The sequence below is a fragment of the Agelaius phoeniceus genome, chromosome 5 (genome assembly GCF_051311805.1).
Source record: "Agelaius phoeniceus isolate bAgePho1 chromosome 5, bAgePho1.hap1, whole genome shotgun sequence".
Taxonomy (NCBI): Eukaryota; Metazoa; Chordata; class Aves; order Passeriformes; family Icteridae; genus Agelaius; species Agelaius phoeniceus.
The window spans coordinates 2,152,704-2,176,220 of record NC_135269.1 but is presented as its reverse complement, the minus strand read 5'-3'; the positions used below and the strand labels follow the sequence as shown (position 1 = coordinate 2,176,220).

General features: G+C 38.8%; 1 protein-coding gene across 4 annotated transcripts in view; it reads left to right on the top strand.

Annotated features, from left to right (window-relative positions):
- The window catches only part of AEBP2 (AE binding protein 2), a 41,330-nt gene extending 33,806 nt beyond the window's left edge, over positions 1-7,524 (top strand). The window contains exons 6-9 of one of the 4 annotated variants that reach the window (XM_054631691.2): positions 1,366-1,433; positions 3,660-3,773; positions 4,031-4,097; positions 5,403-7,524. In XM_054631691.2, coding sequence (XP_054487666.1) covers positions 1,366-1,433; positions 3,660-3,773; positions 4,031-4,085 — 237 coding nt within the window. In that variant the 3' untranslated portion in view covers positions 4,086-4,097; positions 5,403-7,524. The remainder of the gene's footprint in view (positions 1-1,365; positions 1,434-3,659; positions 3,774-4,030; positions 4,098-5,402) is intronic. The other 3 variants (XM_054631693.2, XM_054631692.2, XM_054631694.2) reach the window with 3 other exon arrangements.
- Positions 7,525-23,517: the final 15,993 nt, after the last annotated feature.

Below are 23,517 nucleotides of genomic sequence, written 5' to 3'. Positions count from 1 at the left end.
CTGTTGCAGAAGAAAATTGGTTCTATCTTCTAAATAAGAACACAGTTCAGATGGCATTTCCATGGTCATGAGTGACAGTGGTCATTTATCACGAGAAATATTTTTGGTGTATAATTGAATATGTAAAGATGCTGATCTGAAATATGTGTTTATTCCCTTTTTTCCTCCAGTTTAAAAGACATAATCCTGAATAAATTTATTCCCATCCCCATTTTTTTCTTTTAATAATCTTAGCACCAAAATATTGGGGAATTGCTAGAAGGAGGCAAGAACCAAGTGGGGAACTTGTGTTTGGATAGGAGAGACATCAGTATTAATTTAGAAGAGTTCAAAGCAGGGATAAAATACTGAATTGGGGTAGAAGGATTAGAAGTTTAAAAGGTTGAGTAACCTCAGATTTTCCTAAGTATGTTGGGAGATGAAGGCATGTAAAGGTGGAGACTTGGCTGAAGAAAAGAAGTAAGAGATGGGACAAAATGGGGAGGGATGGTTTTAAATTGGTAGAACAGTCTAAACAAGGAGTGCTGGAGGACATGTCTTCAGCTACAGCTTAATCTTGGTATGGGATTCAAACTCTTGAACTACCAGTCTCTTTCCATAAATAAAAGATGATTTTGCATGCATGAAACTTATTTCACCTTGTTCTGCTAGGCTGATGATTGTTCTGAATACCTGTAGCCTCTACTGAAGATCTTTTCCAAATGATTTCTGCTGAGCTAAGGAACAGATATTACAATGATTGAAAAATGTAACTTATAGGTTACCCTGTCATGCCACCCCCAACCTTTGAAGTGGTTTGACTTATTTCTCTAAAACATTTAAACACTGAACTGTTCTCTGGTTTTAGCTTTTTTAGGTATTTCAGTTCATTTGCCACATTTTTAAGTAGTATTTTAACTAGTTACATTGTTTCAATATATTGAAATCTTGTAAAGCAGTAAATTAATGCAGTGAGATGCCTACGATGCACACAATTTACAGTGTGAAATTGTTTTCTTTTTCCAGAAGAGGTCAGCAGAACTCCATGTCTGATTTGAGACCACTTTGATGCACGTTTGCTTGGAATTTCCATTTTGTTTCTGGGACAGTGCAGGAAATGTAGAGAGTGTAGTAAGAATATTTCCAAATAAAGCTGAGTTAAGTGGACATCTTCTGGCTGAATTATGGTTTTCACTTAAAAACCTAAATGGACTTAAGTTCTTTGCAAAACAATTTTAAGTCTTCAGAGCATAGTTATTGCAGACACACAACTTTCAAGGAGTATAACATTTTGCTTTCTATGAATGTCTAGTAGGACATGAATAACAACTTTTGAGAAAAAAAGTCTGTAATTTGGTTTTAATTATGATTTTGTAATTATTATAGGTAATAGCTAAAAGAAAAGAAGATTCTGGCAAAATAAAACTCTTGCTTCATTGGACACCAGAGGACATGTGAGTATATTGCTAGTGATGCATTTTAAATGGGGAAGGAATTACAGTGGGATCAATGAACTGCTACTAAATTATTTTGTGCCTGTGAATATTTGCATTAAAGAGTTAATATTTTAAAAATGCTTTTCAAAAAGTAATTTAGATGTTTAGAAATTAATAAACAATGAGTTTATTGATTTTTGCTTTCACTTTCAAGTCTTTGGGCTCTAATACCAGTTCAGTTAAATTTCCATTTGTATTTTTAATGCATTTTGTCACAAGTTTCAATTCATTGTGAGAAAAGAAAGCTAAAATATTCTTATAAAATAGGCAGTTTTTGCATTTCTTTTAGGGCAGATGGTAGTATTATATCTAACAGCATTCTGAATTTCTTTTTTAAATGAATACAGATGATATTATTTTACAGATGAAGACAGTTAATCTTATTTTAAGATAAGCATTAAGAAGTACGCAATTCTGGGAACATGAAAAATAAGAGTAACTTTTTTTTAAATACCGAGTCAAACGATTTTTTTGCTCATGCAGGTGAATTCAGTATTAGAATCTCTCCATTGGAGAGAGGTTGTTCAGACATGTTAAGACATTCCCAAAGAAATTTAGATTTGGCTGATCAGGTCAGAGAAAAAATACGTTTTACATTGCTGTTTGCTGTATCTTGGTTGGGTTAGATGGGTTAGGTAGAGAGTGTATTTCAGGCACTGAATGATGTAGTTTTGAATTACTGAGTATTCAGTTCATCTTGATTATTCCATGTAAGCAGAGGAGATGCCCAGGTATCCTGGCACACACCATCAGTCTGTGTTACACTGTCAGGGCACTCACGCTTCAGACAGTGAAATGCACTCAGGGTGGTTCCTTTCCACTCCCCTGAGCTGCTCATCAGCCTTCCCCATGAAGCTGGCAGTAGTGATTTAACTTCTACACTCCTGAGAAACTGCACAAGTTTTCCAGGATGTCCATATGTTTAGGGTTTTGGTCAGGAAAAGGAAATACAAGTCTTCAAGTCATTTCCTCTACAAGAGGGAAGTAACTTCTAGTAGGCTGGGAGGGTTGGGGTTGTTTTGTTGGTTTTGGTTTTTGTTAATAGCAGGAATTTATTTTTGGTGCCAGTAAATCAGCTTACTGACTTGTTGTCTTTCTGTATCTTTCAAATCTCCACATGTGAAAAGTTTTTTTTTTTTTGCTGTTTGTATCTTGAGCATGCAGCTGCTACTGAAAATGTCTTCCCAATATTGGTTGTTCAAAAACTGATTTTTGGGTTTATTTAAAAAAACTTCTATGATGTTTTCCCACCTTTCATGATCCATGAGACTTAGTGAATAAATGGATTGCCTGCTGGGTTCTCCCTCCCCCTCTGCCCTGTTGTTTTTAATTTTTTTCTTCCTCCTTCATCTGAAAGGTTTAATTGGAGAAACTCCTTTTCCTGCTGGGTTAGAGGTTCTGGGTTTTATTTCATTTTTTTGAATAGCTTACCCTAAAAATTGAATTTTGAGTTGCAGCTAACTTTCATGCAAAGTGAAATCTTTGCAAAATACAGATTCAGTGAAACAATTTGCAAAAGTCTGTGAAATTTGGCTTTGCAGAGAAAGAGCCATTACATTTAGTTTTAAATGTTGAGCCTCTCAATTCAAAACCTGTTTCAAAGACACCTTAATTGCAAACTCCTCCCCCAACCTGAAGTTAATCTCTGGCTTCTAGGACATATGGAAAATTTTTAAAACCCCACCAAAAATCCAAAGAGGATAATCAAACAATTAACTTCAGCAAAGTTGGAGCATTTTGTCTTTGAAACCTTTGAGCTTGGAGCAAGAAAATGAGTGTAACTCAAAGCTCAGTGCCTGCAGTGTATCCTGTCCTTTAATTGAACAGAATCAAAGAATTTCTGCCAGTGAAATAAATTCTTTTCAAAGGTCTGGTGGTTTTTTCTGTTACCCATTTTCACATTAAGTTGTTACAGTGGAGAATGTAGTGCCATTATCATTGTACACTCAGAATATATTTCTGGAATGATCTAAATTCTCTTCAGTGTCTTTCCAAACTGAGAACCTGAAAAACTTCAAAGTATAATGAGAAAAGATTGGCTGCCTATCCTCACTCTGGTGAAGATGCTTTTTAACCAGGGAAATGGGAAATTTGCTTCATATGTACTAGTTTACCACATAATGTTATGGTAAGAAAACCAGTTGATATTTTTTGAATATTTTTATTTTATTTATTTATTCATAGTCTGCCTGATGTGTGGGTAAATGAAAGTGAGCGACATCAGTTAAAAACTAAAGTAGTTCATTTATCAAAACTACCAAAAGATACTGCCTTGCTTCTGGACCCAAACATTTACAGGTAACATCTTCATTTTGCAACTTTCTTTACTTGAATGTAATCTTAAGCCTCACTTAACTTTTTGACGTTGGAAAATCAGGATTGCTAATATATTATACACCAGATCAGGGAGCCTTGGTACTGTACACGTCCAGGAGTTAAGTTCTGAGGTCTTAAGTTATTTCAGAATTACTTCTTGAACTAAACTCTAGTGACTGAGAAACGGGGAATGTGTGTATTTACCAAGTGTATTTTACTTTTTTGTGCTTGGTGTACAGAAATTCTAGTAAAGGAAGTACATACAGTGGAATCCTGAAAGATCACTTCTGTTAAGATCACATACTGGTTTGTATACCAATTTTTTTAAAGTCCAAATTTATCTTTCCATATTATATTCAGCTGTAATACATGCAGTATTACCTTGAAACTTGTACTTGTGTTCAAGTACTGTTATTTTTTATTACAAGATTCTTTATAGGGGGACAAAAGGGAACAATTCATGTTACTTGTCTTTAAGCTACTTTCACATTTCTGTTTTTAGGCCCTCAGATTGGCTTCTAATCCATCTGGTTTCTAATAATTTCCTGATTCTCCCCCCCACCCCTTTATTACTGCTCTCCCATGATTGTCAGTACCCACAGTTCTGTGTGTACAGTTTTTAAAGGTAATCTGAAATGCTTAACTCATTCTGAAATTTTGAGCATCCATAGATCCATATGTGATTATATTAAAAATCCACGAAAATGGCTTTTGGAAAGAAGGTTTATCATAACAGAAGTTCAGTGTTCCGAAGTTTCTTCCTTAACATCCAGTGACCAAGAGTCTCAAGGAGAAAATAAAACACTAATCTGAGGTCTTTCAATGCAATAAGCCTTTCAGTTCACCTTTAATTCTCAGTGTATTTCACTAATCAAATTAATGAAAACTTGCTTTATGATATGAAAACCAATCCTACTGTATTTGCTATCTTTGTAAATGTGTTTTAAGTACTTACCTTAGCCTATGAATCATTGCTATTAATGGTAAAATCATAAAAATGTTATGGTGAGATTGGATTGTGTGTTTTAAAACTGCTTAACACAGTGACTTCTATAATCTAATTGAGGTGTTAATAATTTTATATTGATTACCTTCGCTGAGCTTAGTTTGATAGCTTAGTTTGCTTTGAAAAGAAAAAAATAGCCTTTTAAAATAAAAATTTAATGATCTCTGGATTAAGCCCTTGGAGAAAAATTAGCAGACCTTTCTATCTCCCAAATAAAATTAAGGTTCCCACATGTAATGTTGTGCTCTATTTTTTAGCAGTATGGATCAGTCTGTGATTGAAATGAGCTTTTGGGACCAGCTGAGGGAGCTTAATGATGTAAATTTTAAAACCAAAACTTCAAAACTAAACTTTAAAAACTAAAACTTCTTTTCAAGAGGAAAGGGTAGTTAAAGAAATTCAGTGGCAGCTATTAATGTCATGCTTTAATAGAAAATCTGAAATAATTATCTGAAATGTACACTTTAGTGAGATCATGTGAAATGGCTCTTGGTTTTAATCAAATGAAAGTAGATTTTGTGTAGTGATGATTTCATAGTGCATTCAGCTGACCAATGTATACATCACAGGGTCTTAATGTAAAGCTGTACTATCTTCTTTTACAGAACGATGCCCCAGAAGAGGTTGAAGAGGTAAAAACCAAGCAAGTGGGGACACCTGCAGTCTTAGTCACTGACAATGGATTTAGAAATAAAGTTGCACATTAGTCAAATCCCATCTTTTTTTTTTTTTCTTTTTTTTTTCTTTTTTCTTTTTTTTTTTTGTTTTTCTTTTTTTTTTTTTTTAGAGAAATATTTATGCTTAGTGTAAACATTCTGTGAATGAAGTTGATGCTTCCGTGGAATATATTAATATATTACTGTATATCCACATTTTCATGGAATGGTACAGTGGGAGACTGAGCAAACACTCTTCTGGCAACTTAGTGGAACAACTAAAAGGCTTTGCATGCTTGCTTCTTTAAGCTGCTTTTTTCTTTAGTGAATACCGTAGTCTATATTTGATGAAAAGAAAAAGTAACCATCACCATTTCCTCCCGATTCCCAGGAGAACTGTTAAGCTATTGGGCTTCCTGTCAGTGTTAACTAAACCTAACACATGCCAGACAATAGAACAGCTACCAAGGGATGATCCTGTTGCCCTTTGAGTATGGTGGATAGTAATCATTTGTCATTTGTGATCTTGTGTCCTTTTGCAGCTCCCTAAAATATGTTGGATTATGGTGTTGAATCAAATGTTGATGGAATGCTTGTCTTTTCCAGTCAACTCTGAATACATATAGTAAGGTGGCAGGATGTTCAGAGTGTTGCAGTCTGTCTGATCCCTTTGCAGGAGTAGTGTGGTGTGTTCATCAGGTCTGCTTTGGTGTGATCCGTATCAATGGACGGGTTTGGGAAACCTCAGTGTAAGCAGTCAGTGTTACTGGTGATTTATTTTGCTTTTTTGACCCTCTAGGATCCCCATTCACTTGTAAAGTATACTTTATTTGGCCTAATGTTTTCTAGATGTAAAGAAAATGGTATTTTTTAAAAAAAAATTAATCTAGAAATTCAATCCTTTATGCACCAAAGTTGGCTTTGAAAAGGAAAGTAAAATCATTTTCTTGCTTAATAAGCAAGGAGCTGTGGATTTTTTTTAACTGACAAATAGAGATGCGTCTAACCTGTTAGTCTTTGTATGGAGACAAAAATGTTGCATATAGATAATAGGACATTGCTTGTAAATATTTCAGCAGATTTGTAATATATTTTTATATTATGAAATGTACTGTAGATGTTTTTCTAGAGGCATGAAAGTTAAAATGTATATATTACGGTAGAAATAATATTGAAGGATATTGTAATTCACTAGTGCTGCCAGAAGAATTGTTTAAAAAAAGCACCTTCCTTAACAGTAAAAAAACCTTCTTTTACATACCTAAGGGACTATATACTACTGTTAGTATCTGTTGTAAGAACAAAAATACATTGAACATCCTTCCCAGAAATCTTAGAGGGATGAATAGTACCCATAATTAATTCATGGCACTCCTTTCTAATAGTGAACACAGAATTAGTTTTTTCCTTACTGTCGGAAGGAACTAATATGTAAAATTTGTATGGATATATGCAGTCAAACTGCAGAGTTAGTCCTCCTTATTGGGGAGGAATTTACTACAGTGAAACTAATAACCAGCAGTTTTTACACTAAATTTTTATTAAATAGATTAAGACTTAAAGTAACCCTTTGGTTGCAGAAGTGAGCATATCCTAATGTAATACAAATGCATTCTGCATTGGTACTGACACAAGTCTTGCTTAGCTCCAGTGGGTTAAAAATGTTACTTATATACACAAAAAAATAATCTTATCAAGGATATGAAGTGCAGATTAAAAGCACCACTAATATAAGATGTTCTGGAATGGTTGTTTAATAAGGGTATTATTCATAAAATCTGTAGTGACGTGACTTTATTTTTGGAAGAAATGCAGTGTTTTGGTTTTTTTATTTTTTTTTTGCTTGAGCACTTCACCTACTGCTTTTTCTGTACCTATAAAGTAATCCGTAATCTTTGTTTCTTTTTTTTGAATTTGTTATAAAATTGCCAAATAGAAGTGTTTCAGATATAGTTTGTATTTGTATTTTTTTAATTTTATTGCTTCATGAGTTTCTTGTAAGTCATTTATAATTGACAGATGATTGTAGACCTTGCCTGAGTATTTTTTCTAATAAAACAAAGCAAACAAACCTCATAAGCTTCAAAATTGTACAATTTCAATGGAGTTTTCAAAAACAAATATAAAAACATTGCTGTTTCCTCTGTGAGTTGTAACACACACCTTTACAGAAGGGGGAATTCATGGATTCAAGTAATGTGATGTTCATGTAAAATGGGACTTCTCCTGGGTTTGAGAAAAACTGTTAGCTGGTGTTCTCATGGCAGAATTTCTGCTTTGAAAGGAAAAGTCAGTTTAAATAACAAACATCTGTGAAGAAATGGATACACTAGAGTTAATTAAACTTTCCATAACAGTCAAAACGTAAGTGGACATTTGGCTGGTGTTTACCTTGTAGTTGTGGAACTGAATTGCTAAAACTATTTATGCTTGAAAGTTATTTGCATTCTACAAAATTTGTAATTACTTGGTGGTGTTTTGTTTCAAATGCCAGTCTGTTCTCTACATTCTGCTGCATTTTTTGTGTGCACCTGGGTAGATTTCACTTTTGTTGGAATTCCAGGTAGGTGGAACTGCCACTGTGTGCTGGGGGGCACTGACCATGTTTTTGTTCTGGAAATAATATTATTCTTACTCTTTAAAAGTGTTTCTGAAATAATTGGCCTCTCCCCTTTTAAGTAATTCCATGTGCTTTGTTTTGGGATGTAACATTTAAAGGTTTCTCCCTGTCTTTCTCAAGAACATTTTCCAGACATCTACAGATTGCACTCCCTCCCAGCTCAAGTGTTTATTTTTTTTGTAGAGAAATGTCAGCTCCTTGAAAGTCACACTTTTCATGAGTTGCAGTGCACACAAATATCTGTGTTCAAACTCCCATTCTTTTGGAATGTGTTGGCTTGAATTGTACAGTTTTCTAAAATGGAATAACAGGATTTTTGAGTGAGGGATTGTGTTTTGAACACAATCTCTGCCTGAACACCAGCTCTGCCTGGTAAGTGGATGGAAATGCTTTCCTAGAAAAATTAGCTGGCATTTGGGCATAGCACACAGCTGATTGTTTGATACTAGATCTTACTCTGTTTGCTAATGCACCTTAATAATCTCTTTATTAAAGACAGAGCAGAAACAAATTGGTATTTTTCCTACACTTACTTTGAGTATAATTTTTTCAAGTTACTGTGGGTCTTTCAGATTTTAGCCAAAATCTGCAATAGGTTGAGCTATATTTTTCCTCCATAGTCCATGAAGTAATTAAATAAAGTTGAATTTCAAATTGAATTGCACATTAATTCTGGACTAGATTCATTTAGAACAAACAGGTGAATTGTGTTCAAACATGCATTGTTTTTAATAATTGAAATTCAAGTGGTTGATTTCTGTGCCCTTCAGCTTTTCAGTACTGTGTATGAATTAATTAGTGCAGAAGACTGGTCTTGTTTAATACTTCAGTCTGAAATTGATGGTTTACTCTCACTCTCACTTAATGCTTTCCTGGGTTGACATTTTAAATTTGTGAGTGAATCTATCTTAAGTATTCTTCTTGTAATATTAATGACAGGTACAACAGAAAAAAATCCTATAATAGGAAAGTTGGCATTTAAAAAAAGCAGCTGAATGTATGGCTTCTTTCAGCCATTGGTGTTTATTTATTCCAAGTGAAGAATATTCTGGTACACTTTGTTGAATCAACTTTTATTAAAAAATCTGTATTATGTTTTGGGGGAGGGGGAGATAAGCACCACCTGCACTACTGCTGTGAGCAACACAAAACCTGAACGTTGTTTAATTTGTAATTTCTGAAATTACTTAAAAATAGGTACCAGTTCTGCTATACAGCAGCTTGCTATTCTTTCAGGTGTGATGGCAGCACTGGGAGTTATTTGTTATTCCCAGGGCTCCTGGTGCTGAGCTGTCCTCATGGAGTGACCAGCCCAGGAGTCAGTGTTATCCTGGGTGCAGACCTGGATAAAGAAGCGGAAGAAGGAGATGCTGCTGTGAGTTTGGGGGCTGTTGGAAGGGTGAGAATTCATAATACTGTGCTCAGCTCTAGACTGGAATGAACTCTAGTCTAGACATGTAAGGCTCATTTCCCCTTCTCTCCCACATGCATCCATGTATTTATCTCTAACTCTTACCTAGAAAGAAGAGTTAAAATCAGGATGTGTCTGATGTGGTAATGCAACTTACACTGGAGTAAGGAAATGTAGTTCTAAGAGTAAAGAGAATAAAATGAAATGGTGTTGATTACATACAAAAAGTGGGCTGTTGGTTGTCAGCCAGTTGTGGATAAATTCAAGTCCTGCAGTTGTTTGTGAAGATTAATATGCTGTGATTGATGCTACATTATTTGTTTTTCATAATTCTAAAACTGGCCCTTTGAACTTTTGTAAATCCTCCTCGGCAGTAAAGCAACAAGTACTAAGTAATATGATAAATCTGTTTATTTCTTCCCAAATGAGAGATAATTGCTGATAACATCCCCTTGGCTTGGCTTGTGTACAGGAGATTTGAGTCCAGTCTGTTGGATGTCGTTCAAAAGAATTGTCAGATTTTAATATCCTTGGTGTTTTGCCTGTGTTTGTAGCCTCAGTGGAGGATGGGAGATCTCACAATGATTTACTGTGAAGAACTGCCTCTGATTTGAGACAGTAGCCCTTGTGACTAATCAAGGGCTACTCACTGCCTCAAAGGGTGAGACTTGGAGAAAAAGATAAACTTGGAGGCCTTGTGAAATGATGAAGGAATATCCCTGTGGTCAGCTGCGTCAGCTGCCCTGGTTCTGTTGTGGGCACCCCCAGCCCAGTCTCTGGCAGGGCAGCATGAGAAGGTGGCCTGTCCTTGACTGAGTGTAAGCTCTACTCAGCAAAAAGTAAAAAATCAGTGTGATACCAGCACATTTGTCATCCTAAATCCAAAACAGCACTCTACCAGCTACTAGGAAGAAAATTAACACCATCCCAACCAAAACCAGGATATAGGACTAGAAATTGAATGCCCCATTCAGACTCTGAGATCTCCTTTTTCTCACTGTCATTGCTCAGTTGTGTTTTTTGACTTGTTTCATCCATGAAATGTCGTGTCTAAGCTCATGTGGGATTTGCACAGACATATGGAGTCTGACCAATGCCTTGTTGATTTTAGGAGGACATTGTTATGGATATTTGACTTGTCTACCTCTGTTCAAATCTCCTGTCTGAAACCAGATTGTGAAATCAGGGGGAATGGAACATGATGTTGCTCGTGATTCATTTAAGCCAAAATGCTCAACATGAGCCACTTAAACATGTCTAGGCTCTGAAATATATGCTTGGATTTACATAATTTCAAGGCCAAAAAATTAGTAAATGTATTGTTTTGGGAGCAAAGCCTTGGAATGTGAGATTCAAGACTACCCCTAAGCAATAAAAGCATTTTAAACAGTTCTAATTTTAAACACTTTGCAGCTTTTACTTCCTAGTGAAAAGGAGGTAGGGGCTTGGACCCTGCTTGCTTGTTCTTTCTTCTTGCCATAAATATTCTCTCCTAGAGCATGGAAAATAAGTCAATTACACTTAAAACTGTTTATTGCAGAACAGATGTGTTCATACAGCAACTGTAGCTGAAAGCCCAAGTATTTAATTAGCAGTTGCCTGCAGCTGGATTCTTTCTTTTTAAACAAGTGAGGAGGTAGAAGAGCAGAAGAGGATGTGAGGAGACATTCTGCTGACAGTGAGCAAGTTCATGTGTAATTACTTATTAAAAATTTTCCTCTGCCTCTGTCCTCAGAGCCATCATGTGGTTGCTGCCTTTTCATTGTGCTGTGCAGCCATCCATGAATTCTGTGTCCTCACTGCCCAGACACCTGTGCTGCCTCAGTCAAGTAACATTTGATGGAGTTCTATGGCCTTTAGAAAGGTCTGAAGATAGATCTGAAGGTTTTCTAATAATTCTGTGCTCATCTGGTAGTTTTGTTGTGGCTGTTCCCTCTGCACTTGAGAGTTTGTCATTGATGTGGAGGCTGAAGATTTGTGTTATGGTCAGAGCTCAGCGTGGGGACAGACTTTCCTCATGGGCAGAGCTGTGTGGATTTGCTGCTGGAGGTGTCACACAGGCTTCACAGGTCAAATCTATGCTGGTGGTAGTTCTTTGTGTGGTTTACATCTTATTGACTAGTTAGTTACAAATTGCTTTTAAAATGGGCAGATGCAGATAAATGTTGTGTGTATGTTGTAAAAATGTCAGAGAGCTGGTTTGTGGTTAAAATGTGGTCTCTGTCTTAAAATAAGCTGCATTTCTTTTTGTTCAGAAGTGAATTGCTGTGGAGGAAAGGTGCAAACAAAAGCTTACCTTGGCTGATGCCTCATCTGGGTAATTACTACAAGCTGTACAAACTGCTCACAGTAGTTACTGATGTGTTTATCTCCTTGGACCCCCCCCCCCTTTTTTTTTCTTCTTGGCTAAAATATTTGATAATTTTAATCTTAGAAGTTATTTCATCATTTAATAGCTATTACATACATTCCAGTGGGAGCTGATTTCAGCAGTAGAGGATTCAAAGATATTTTAAGCTGGAAGACAGTAAATATCAAGTAAATACCAAGACATGCAGCCACACACTGTGCAGTTTACAGAAAGTACAAATGATGTTCCTGTCCCACCCCACTGCTCTCCCAGGTGCTCAGATCCCACATGTCACAGTACATTTCCACTGTGCATGTGTTTCACGATCAAATCTAATTTCACAGTGGTCTGTAACCAAAAGGTGGCAGCAGCCTACCACACTAAACTGTGCAGAAATTAATGCATCCCTTGATGCTGAGACTGCTGAAGGTGTTTTGCTTTTCTAAACCAATCTCCTTGTGTGCAGTTTGGTTGCTTGATACAGGATGCAGTTGTGTTAATTAACTACAGCTCTCCTCACTGCTTTTCTGGTTGGTCTGTGTCTCTCAGATGATGCAGAGGAGAAGAGAAACTGCCTTATCTTTTAATAAAACTGACTCCCAAGACTGAAAATTCTTGAAAGAGGTTCTGTTATTACCCAAGTACTGAAAAGATTGGACATTATCACATTTTGTAACACGTGTCTGGGTAATTACGGTGCTTGGGCACTTTCCTCTCTAATTACCTTTTTTTTGCCAGTGATGCCCAAGATTGCACATTTGACTGCCTGATTATTTTCCTAAAGGGGCATGGCAGGAATTCTGTATTTTTTGTTCAAGTAGGTTGCATATCAAATGCAGTCGTTTAGGTAATCAGATTATTGGTGGTTGGGCTTTTTTCCCTCCCTAAATGAAACATTGGGCAATTTAGCATGAGCTACAAACAAACATACCGAAACCAAACAACTTTTATGTTCCTGTAAATTGCAAAGCTTTTCAGATTACTATCCACTTTGTGAAAAATGCTGCTGGAATCAGAACCATGGTTTCTCCTGTATCTGAGTAATCCTTTCACAGGAAAATGAATTTTTTGTCTGTAAGATTGGTAACCATGTACAAGGCAGGATTCAAGCAAACTTCCAAAACTCACAGTTGCAGTTGCCTTTAGAATTGTCAAGTAGTATTTGTAGAACTCTGAAAAAAAAAACCCCTTTTTCCAAAAAGTGGTGTTACTTGGTTTGCTTTCTGTATTTCTTGATTGGTCTGAGGTCTCTAATGGCATCTGCTGTTTTGTGGCAATGACCTACATCACCTTTATCCTTCAGTGAGTGAGAGCTGGTGGGACATGGTTCTGTTCCCAGTGAGGAAGGGAGTTGGTTTGCATTGCTGCATGAGCAGTGCAGGATGATGCAGTGAGCACAAAACTTGCCCAGGGAAGTGGGTGAGCCACCATCCCTGGAAGTGTTCAAAAAACATGGATATATTACTGGGGGCATGGTTTAGTGATGAACAAGGCATCTCTGTGTTGACACTTTGATTTTAGAGATCTTTTCCTACCCTAACTATTCCATGTTTCTGTGATGTGCAGTGTCTCTAGTTTATGCTTAAAGCCTGAAATTCAAGCTGCCACCTCAAAAACTGTCTTGCATGGCTACCAGAGGAAGGTCACAGCAGTGGATAAGCTGTGCCCCATATCTAACCCGGGAACTGCAGACCCTGAGCCTTTTCTCATCCCAAACCCTCTGGCTGGTGCTCTCATTGTGTCATTGAGCAGTTGCCTGGAAAGTTGCCAGGTTCTCACCACCCTCTGTGGCTTTCCAGGGATTCCAGTAATGTCATTGCCAAGTTTCTGGTGCACTCCTGGTTAGTTTTGGGCTCTTTGCACTTTCAGGTGGAGCTCAGTACACTGTGTGCAGTGGGGTGATACTTTCCAGTTTCTGGACAACAGTGAAGGCTAAAAATACATGAGATTAATGGCAGGTAAGTGTGAAACACAGGCAACCTCTCAATCTAGACTTAAATCTCGCTATGGCAAGAACTTGCAAGGGGAAGGTGATAAGAGGAAGATTTTTTGCACAGCCTCTTTTCTCTGCCTGCAAGTCCAGTTCTTGATTTGATGGGGAGTGGACATGTGTTTGCTGGGGGCTTGGTGGGGAGGGTTGGCAAACTTCTCAGCTATGGAAGAATTTATTGAGTGAAAGTCAGTGGTGTTCAACTCAGTAGTTATCCAGAATGGGTGCAAAACACTGCCAAAGCAGAAGTATAGAATTTATTTGCTTGTTCTGCCATCATGTGAATGGCAAGGGATGATTATGAATCTGGAAATCATGGGATAGGGGTAAATGAAAACTGGACTGAGATGTTCTGAGGATTTTTTGCAGTGATAGATTTTTTTTTTTTTTCACATTTGTGCAAAGTAAGTTGTTTTCAACTGACCTAGGTGGGTTTGAGGGGTTTTTTGATATTGGCAAGGTGCTCAGCAGAAGTTGCAGAAGAAATCAGATTGTCTTGTTTGTAATCCATGGTGCAAGTTGTTTTTTCTTTATCTACAAGCTTTCTAATCAGCATCTTGGTCTAAGTGGAAGGTGAATTTAGTCTCCATGTGGATTTCCTCCCTGCCCCCAACAGCAGTGGCATCACCCCATAATCTTTAGGGTTTGAGTTTTATAACTTGGGTAACTGTTTTAGGTTCATCCGGGAAGCGCCTCCTGAATGTGAGTTCACAAATGCTGAGTAACAAAGTCACAGAGTGCCTGTGCACCACAAAGCCAAAGGTCAGCTCATGTAAGGGGTGATTTGAGTCATAATAATGTGTGTTCCATGGTCCTTTGTGTGTTTCTGTCAACTTTATAGTGAGATCTGTTGTTTTGTGGTCTGCAAAGCCAAAAGGAGCATGTTTTTCCTATTTTTTCTTTTCACAAACAAATCCACTGGTTGTCATGCTGTACACATGACAGTAATCTGGCAGGTGGTGGTGAGTATGTCACCAAGTTCTGGCTGCATTCTGAGGAAAGGTTCAGGCTTTCATGGAGCTTAGGAAACTGTTGAAATTACAAGTCAGTTATTGGTGTATCTTTTTTGTACATGCTCACCATTTGTTTTCAATTATGGATAACTTTTTCCAAAGCTGATTTCATTCCAAGCAGTGCCTAAGCATGAGGTCAGTGAGGAGAAATGATTTCTTGGGCAGGTTTTATCTTTCCAGTGGTTAATTTATCACTTCTGTAAATAAAAGATAATCTGAATTCTGCATTCTTTTGTATTTCATTGTTACACTCAAGCCGTGCCAAAGAGTAGCGACAGGCAAGATATTTTGCAGTCCTATAAAGAAAAAAAAATTGCCAAGTGATAATCCCATTTTTTATTCCAGATGGATGAGGTGAACCATTTCATATCCACCATAATTACAGTTTATGAAGCAGCCAACTCAATACACAAGCTGCCATCTGCACTTCATCAGTTTCTTTTATAACAAGGGACAAAGTTTTAGCTGTCAGTGAGACAGATGATGTGCATTTTGAGTGATTGTGTATTTTAAAAGTATAAATCCAAAAGTCAACATATCCTTCTGTTCTTGTGTTCACTTTCTTCCTCTTTCCTCTTTTGAAAATCAGTTGGCTTCAGTTTGGGAGCTTTTTTGTGGTCATACCACAAAATAAGCTGACCTGATTTGGTTTTGGTTTGGGGCTTTTTTGTTAGTTGGTTTGGGGCTTTTTGACAGGAAAGGAACAGATGGTTCACAGGGAAAAAGCATGAAAGGTACTCTGGCATTGCCAGTTTGCTTCTATTCTGACTTTTGTTAGATTTCCAGTGCTTAAACATCCTCCTTATCTGGAGGCTTTTCAGGACAAATCTGGGGTGGTGGTAGAACAGAATAATTTCACGTGCACCCTCTGTTAGTGTCCAGTGATTTCTTCTGTGTGGGTTGTTATGATTCAACATCCACTCCACAGTTTTCCATTTTTGCCCTGCAGCTGCAGTCCTCTGTGCTTCCTCTGGGGCCAGCTGTGCTGGAACTTCCCAGGACACCAATGAGCACGGGGGGTTTGGAGGCAAAGCCCTGTGTTCTGTTACTGCTGGGTTTAATGAACTCACTGGCAGTGATGCCTTGTGCAGGCTGCCCTAGAGCAGAGGCTGGGCAGAATTAAAGAATAAAGTAGGGATTTATTAAAAGGGTCTCCTCCATGGATCCACCTTGGGCAGCACAAGAGCCCAGCCAGGGCTGCACCCAAGATGAACCAAAATGGTCCCAAAATGCATGGCTGGGCACAGGGTCTGTCACTGTGATCAGTTCTGCTCCATTTCCATCTTGCAGTTCATTGTCCCATTCCAGCTTTAGCCCATGCAGTCCCACCCTGCTTGTTTTTCTCTCTCCAGCCCACGGTGTTTATGCTCTTGGGCCTGAGATTTGGGTCATTTGTCCTTGGTGCCCAGCTGGAGCAGGAATTGTTTTGTCTCCCCACTCTGTGCAGAGAGCTCACCATCCCCAAATAGGAAGCTCAGACTCACATACTAAAGCAGCAAAGAGTGGGAAAAATATAAAAGCTAAACCCTGAGGCTTCAGCAGTAGGTTTGTACCTTTTCCTGGTGTTGGCAAATACAAGGACACCTCACCTAAGCATGACATGTTTGCCAAATTGATGGAATTTGGTTCTGAGTTTAACGTCACCAACGGAGAATGGAGAGAAAGGAGGAGTGAAGGGATATATTTCTTACAACTTTCTTTATAACTGCTTGAAACTTTAATTCTGCTGATCAACACTGAATATCAAAATGTGTTTTCAAGCTTCTGTTCCGTACCAGCACAAGTGTTACACTATAACAATCAGAAAGACTCCCTGCTGCTTTAAACAATTGTTACAAAACAGTAGCCCCATACACTTAACAGGTGTTGAAATGCCACGGAAGTGTGATGTGGGGATTTGTGTGACTTGATGCACAATTGACTTCAGAAATCTATATAAAAAGTAAATTGAGACTCACACTTTTGTTCTGATGGTCTACATCTGATAATTTTATTTCTATTGATTAGCATACACAGCTTTTCCCTCTCTATTTTCTAAAACATTTTGATTAAAGAAAATCCATTTTATCTCAAGTCTTCTACAGAGGAAAGGGTATTTTTACTTACTGTTCTAATGAATTTTATCAAGAAGTGACTAAAGAAACTTAGGGTTTTTTCCAAGACAGAGATATAAAGTCTATCTGCTGTGTACATGAGACCAACTCTCTTTACTGTTCAGGTTAACCTAATCCTACCTGAGAGAATTAATGTATTAATGTGTAATCATCTGGCTGCTCTGTGGTGAATTTGTTGGGCAGGTGGTTTCTGAAGATGGACCCCTTTTGTCAGTGCATCTGGGTCTAAAAGAGTGAATTGTCCCAAGGTCTTACACTGATGGAAGATGTGAATTCCTGTGTATATTCCTGTGTACTCCTGTAATTTGATGTGCAGTTGATTTTCTGCAGTGGGACCAGGGCTTTTCCTCAGCCAGTGTATCTGAGAAGGGACACGATACCAGACTGGGAAGTAGCTGGGATAAAGTTACAGATCCCTTTGTGTTTAAGCAGACAGACTCTGTTTTTCTCAGTGTAAAGTCAGCTTGTAGTTCTAATGTATGTCACCAAACTGTATTGGATGTCTTGTTTGGATGTGTAGATTTTTTTTTAAAAGAACACTTTTAGAGTTAAAGGAGGAAACAGTAAAGGTTTAAAGTCTAAAGAAATTTCTTTGATTTCTTCATCCTGAAGAAATTCCCCCTCACCATCACTGAGGGGAAAACATGCCCACAAACCACATAAAAAAGGCAATTTGTCCTGCTGTTAATGCCTCATTGTGCCCCTCATTTGCCCTACTAGTCAGGGGACTCTTAGTTACCTCTGCATGAACTTCTGAGTTCTGGCATGATTGCTGGTTTTGCTGCATTCCTGGTCTGTTTAATACTGCTAGATAAACGACCCCAAATGACTCCAGCCTTCTGGACCTGTTCACTATTATTAGCAAGGTTCCATGAGAAATCCAGGGGCTGATGCATTAAGCAAGTCCTTCAGTAAACACAAGTTATCGGGAAGTCCTGTTTTAGCAGCAGAGAGTACAACATGTCTAGGGCTGATGCTGGAGTTAGCTGTGCTAGAACTTCTAAATTAACAAAGTATTCACTGTGCTACGCCTGTTTTATCAGGCAGCTGCCTTTGAGATGATTACGTGAAAGGAAAAAATTCTGTAAGGTTTTTTTTTTTCAGTTCAGGCTTTGTTTTGCAGCTCTGAGATAGTGATAGATTAACTAGGCTTAGCCTGGAGTGTGTGTGTAAATGAGAGACAGCAGGCTCTCATGCATGAGTAAGAGTACATGTAGTAATGGCCAGCAGGCTGCTCCTGCTTGTAACACAGCAATAAAACATGAGGCACTGGAAATTGCATCTGCCTGTAGTACACCAAACCACAAGGTCAAATAAGGTTTGAAGCCAGGCTGCAAAAGAGAAGCTACACTCCAGCATGCTGCTGTGTGAGAAATGTCTGTCCCTCCCTCCCTCCCGGTGATTCCTGCCTTATTGATTGCTCTGAAAGCACAACACAGAGCTTTGCTTTGTGTCTAGGTTCTTAGAAGGAGGCACAGGGTGAGTGGGTTTGTGTGGAAACCCAGGGCACTGGGAATATTTCTCTGTCTGCTCTGGGGTGCCCTGAACCCCAGGGGAGCACTGACTTAGACCCTCATTCATGGAGAAAGCTTCCTGGACTTCAAGACAGACTGGAATCCACAAAAGTGTGAAATAGATTATAGAGAGTAGGGTAGGTGCATCACTTGGTGAGAAATTCAGGTTTTGGGATTTTTAGTTTGTTGTGGATGGAAGCAAGATGGAGGGCACAGGCTGTTGTCCTGGGTTTCTTCTTCATGCTTCTTCTTCCTTCTTCTTCATGGGTTTGGGTGGCATTTTGTAATTGGGCAGAAAAGTCCTCATTGCAGCTCTTTGGGATCAGTTTTTGGGTTAAAAGGAGAAATAATCTAGGTGTCAGCTCTTAATTGGATACTTTAGCTTTAAAAGACCTTGTAACAAGAGATTGTTGGCCATTTTTGTGGTCCTTTTCCAGTGTGCTGAGCCTGGTGTGGACAGCGTGCAAAATTTTAGATAAGATAATAAGGAACAAGAACCTGAAGACCGAAAAAATACAGTGGGTCTCTTTTTTCTGACACAAAACCACTCCAGGAGGGTCTCTCCAGACAGGGGAGCCCCTTGGGAGGGCCCAGCCTGACCCAGAAGTCAGGGAATCAGCAGGTACCCGACAAGTTTGGAAGGTGCAGGCACTTTAATCCTGCTACGGAGAATTCAGGCATCCAGCTCAAATTCTGTTGCCTCACCTTGTGGCAAGCATCAAGCTCCAACTGCTCCTTTTACTGTAGGCAAAATATGAGGAGCTGGTGCAGAATAGTGCCTGAAAAGTGTGAGACTGGAGGTAGCTGGATGTCACATCAACATTTTTGAAATCAAGAGCTAAACTGAGGAGTGTTCTCAGGTAGGTGGGTTTCATCTTTCCCTCAGTGAGGTGACATTATGTGTTATTTAATTGAATATCGGGTGTGCTCTATACTGCTGGGATTTCCAAAACAGCCATAAATACTTAAAACTGCTAACAGCTAAAGGTATGAGTCTCTTTATCTTCACTGTGTAATAGAATATGGTTGATAGAATAGAGAACAGGATATTCTGTATTTATTTATGTACAATATTAAACATATAGCCATTATCTATACAGAATACATATGCTGTGCTTATCAGTGTCTTTTCAGCACTTTGATGTATGGACAAATTCAGAAAATCAATGAGAAATTTAAAAAAAGGATTGAAAACTACACACTACAGGAGAGTCAGCTCTGCTACAAAGGAAAACCAAATTTTGTATTGGGTCATATTTTTTTTGTTTTTGTTTTGGGTGTTTGTTTGTTTGCTTGTTTGTTTTTGTTTGGGTTTTTGTTTGGGTTTTTTTAAGACTGTTGTTTAGTGTAGACATCTTACATACTACTGGGTGCTGTTGGAACAGGTCTGTTCCTAAATATGATCAAATTAAAGCTAACACAGCTTTTTAACAAATTAACTTCCACAGCTTTTTCAGCATTGGAAGTCCACAGCTGCCTAACTTGTTGTGAAGCCTCTTGCAGTGAAAAACTCATTTACTGGAGTTTTCCTCTCTCCTGTGTCTGCTGAGTTGCTTTCAGAGAGCCACCAGGTGCAGTTGTGTGTCAGACTGCTCAGCCCCAGCCTAGCTGCAATCCTTGCTGGTCAGAGTCCATGGTTTTCCTGATTTCTCTATTTTCCAAAGTGTAAAGCCATTGTTCTGTAAAAAGGAACAAGATTAATGCTTTTAAATTAAGGAGATGGCATGATGTGACGTCTTGGAGAGAAAGTACTTCTTTTTCTGGTGGAGTTCCAGAAATTGATTTCTATATTTTTTTTTTTTTTCTGTGCAACTCCATTAGTGATGTTTTATGTAAGGTTTTGAATGATGTAATTTTATTAGCTGCAGCTGATATGATTGTAACCAGGTGGGGTTTTTTGGGAATTTGTGTGGAGGAGAGGCTTTTCTCATAGGCACCTGAGACCTAATCTGCAATGAGGCTTTAGGACAGGCCAGCCACCTGTGGGACAGCAGGACCTTCACAGGATTGTGTGGCTGGAGGAGATGGAAATGAGATCCTCCAGAATTCTTTCTCTGGTAGGTGATAAGTTGAAGCAGCTGAAAGCAATTGTAATGACAAGTAGACAGGGTTTATTCCAGAGCAGGGCTACAGCAGGAAAGGTGTAATTGGCAGGCTCATGGCATTTAGTCTCACATGAGTTAATGTTAGAGATAAGCTCCAAGGAACCCCAAGGGCTGCTCTTATAAATCCAGCTGAATTTGCAAGTCAAGGTCTGAACATTAAATCTGTTGTTCCTGTTTTATCGGAGTGACTTAATCCATCTTCTGCAATGCTCTGGGATTAGGTTTTCTTCTGTGATGTTGCAGTTTCTAGCTGTGGTAGTGGGAGGTGAGCCTCTAGCCCTGCAGTGAGAAATGTGCTCCAGGGAGCTCTGTAAGTAGGCTCCAAAGAAGGATTTACCATTTTTATTACTAAAAATTTATTAATTTTTAAATGTGTCACCAGTTACACGTGGGACATCAGCAGAGAAATGAGTGTTTATGACCTGCCTGTGTTCTGGGCTTTGCCAAGAGTGTGGTACAGGTTCCAAAAGGAATTGCATGGTACCACAGAAAGAGTTCTCTGGGTGTCAATGTTTGTTCTTACATATCTTAGGGATGCTCTGATTTTGGGCTGTCCTGTTGCAGGTATGGGTTGTTCCAGGGAGGGCTGCAAGCCCTTGTTCCAGCAATGGTGATAATGAAATCATCATGATGAGCCCTGCCTGCAGCCTGAGGAGCAGGATCAGCATCACTGCAGCCTTTGGCACCTCTCCTCAGCCACAGCCATTTTTCTGGGACTCTGTCAGCAGGAAATGTCTTTCTTTTCCAGAGTATGCCAGGTGTTTGACACTTACATATCTGCAGTAATTGAGATTCTCTAGTGGGGAGCAGGAGAATGTCCTGGCCAATATTATTGTAGGCTTGGATGTTTCAAAAAGTAGAAGGGGAAAGTGCCAAAAAGAATCAAAATGCACTGGGGTATGCCCCTTTGCCCAGAGCAAATTTAAATTTAAATGTCTTCTTTCATTCAGCTCCTTCCTTCTTGAGTACTGCACTTGCTTTTCACCCTTGCTCATGTTCTGTTTCTTTTTCCTGTCTCTTTGGGAGCTATATGCAGTTTTCATGAGCATGATTTAATGCTTTCTACTGTCATAAAAATAAGGCTGATTTACAAATTGGGCCACCCAAGTGGGGACTGTTATGTCAAATACGATGGTGTGGGAGGTCTGGGCTTGCTGCTTTTATTTATTTGTTTGTTTATTTATTTATTTATTTATAGCTTTGGGGGTGAGTGTAGTTCCCAGGAGATTGCCAGAGCTCTGTGGAAGGGGAAGTTTATTTCAATTCACCCCCAGCTATAGTGGATGCAAGCCCAAGAGCTTTGGTTGCTCTTGATCCAACTGTGACTCCAGTTGTTTTTCTTTCAGTCTAGGAATTATTTTTTTAAAAGCAGCTCCATGACAATGATACCTCTGTTTCATTCTAACAGGACATGCCAATTATTCCATTCTTCAGATGCACGAAAGAGGCTTTTCAAGAAAAACACTCATTCAAGTAGAAATTGGTGTAGGTGTGCCGAAGCCCTAACTGCAGTAGTGTTGTGTTGTGGTCTTCTGAATATTGACCTCCTTTGGAATGCATTTGTCTCCCTGTGCTTCTGCTCAGGATTTGTGACCTTTATTTTTCACCCCAGCACTCTTGACAACAAGCTGGAGAGTCTGAGTTTCTCTTCTGCTGCTCTTTGTTTCTTCCTTAAACTTCTTATGAATTTTTTTGGTGGGTTTTGTTGGGGTATTTTTTGGTTTTGTTTTGTTTCTTGTTTGTTTTTGGGGTTTGGGGGTTTTTGTTTGTTTTCACTTTGGTTTTGTTTTGTTTGTTTGTTTTTTAATTCCAAGTACTCCAGGGAAACGGGTACAGAGAGTGAGATACCAAACAAAGCCCTACATTCATTATGCACCATCTCCCAGGGCAGAGAGAAGTTTGTACATTCATTCCCTGCTCCAAAACCAGGCTCATGTGTTCCTGTTTGTGCTGCTACAGTGTCTAGAGAAAAGGTAAATATTTGTAAAAAAGCTAAAATGAATAATGACTCCAACTCTGGCTACAGAAGCCATCTGGGGAGCAACCACCTCCCTAAATATTGCCATTCTCTAATCTGCATTTGTATATTTGCATAAAGGTAGTGCAGATCCTGTAGGAGATTTTGATTTTGCTCCTGCTGTGACAATGGCTGAAACCCACGTGGGTCATGCTGCAATGCCTGGAATTTCACGGCACCTGAGTTTTGTCACCAAAAATTGTCCCCTGATAACATCTAGGGTTGCAGGGGAAGGGTTGTGAAGGAATAAAGACAGCTGAAGACGGAGGAACACTCTCCCAGGAACAGAGGAAATCTTCCTCTGGGAACCTGAGTGGTGAGATGGATGAGGTGCTTCCCTTGTGGAATGACTTGAGGCACGGCTCACAGCCCTGCCTCTGTGCTGCCAGGTGTTGCCCCCAGGAGGATATAAAGTGTTTATATAAAAAGTAATAAAGTGTTTTACCTCTCCCTTCCCCGTGGAGGAGTGGCTCTCATCCTTTCTGTCTCTCCAGCCTGCTCCCAGCATGCTGCCCCTTTCCAAAGGCAATGTGGGCAGTGTGGGATGGATCAGAAGCCCAGGACAGAGCTGGTTTGGAAACAGGACCTGTTCTCCTTCCCATGGCAAGATGATGTCGTATTTGTACCTGACTATTCCGTTTTTCCATGCTCTGGAGGAGTCTGGTTCCTTCCTCTCTGCTTTTTTAGTGTTGTTTTCCTCAAAACTGGCTCTTTTGCTTCATTTCACTGGGAGATTCCACAGGAGGAGCTTATATACATACTGAACATGTATACTTAAATTCGTACGTGTATATATCTGACTGAAGATATAGGTACAGGGGTGGTTTCATGTCACATATCCTCAGGAATGTTTTTTAACTCTGAGCTTCCAGGAAATGCATATATTTTACAATGACACAGCTACAACTGATCAGAGAGGAAAATTATTAT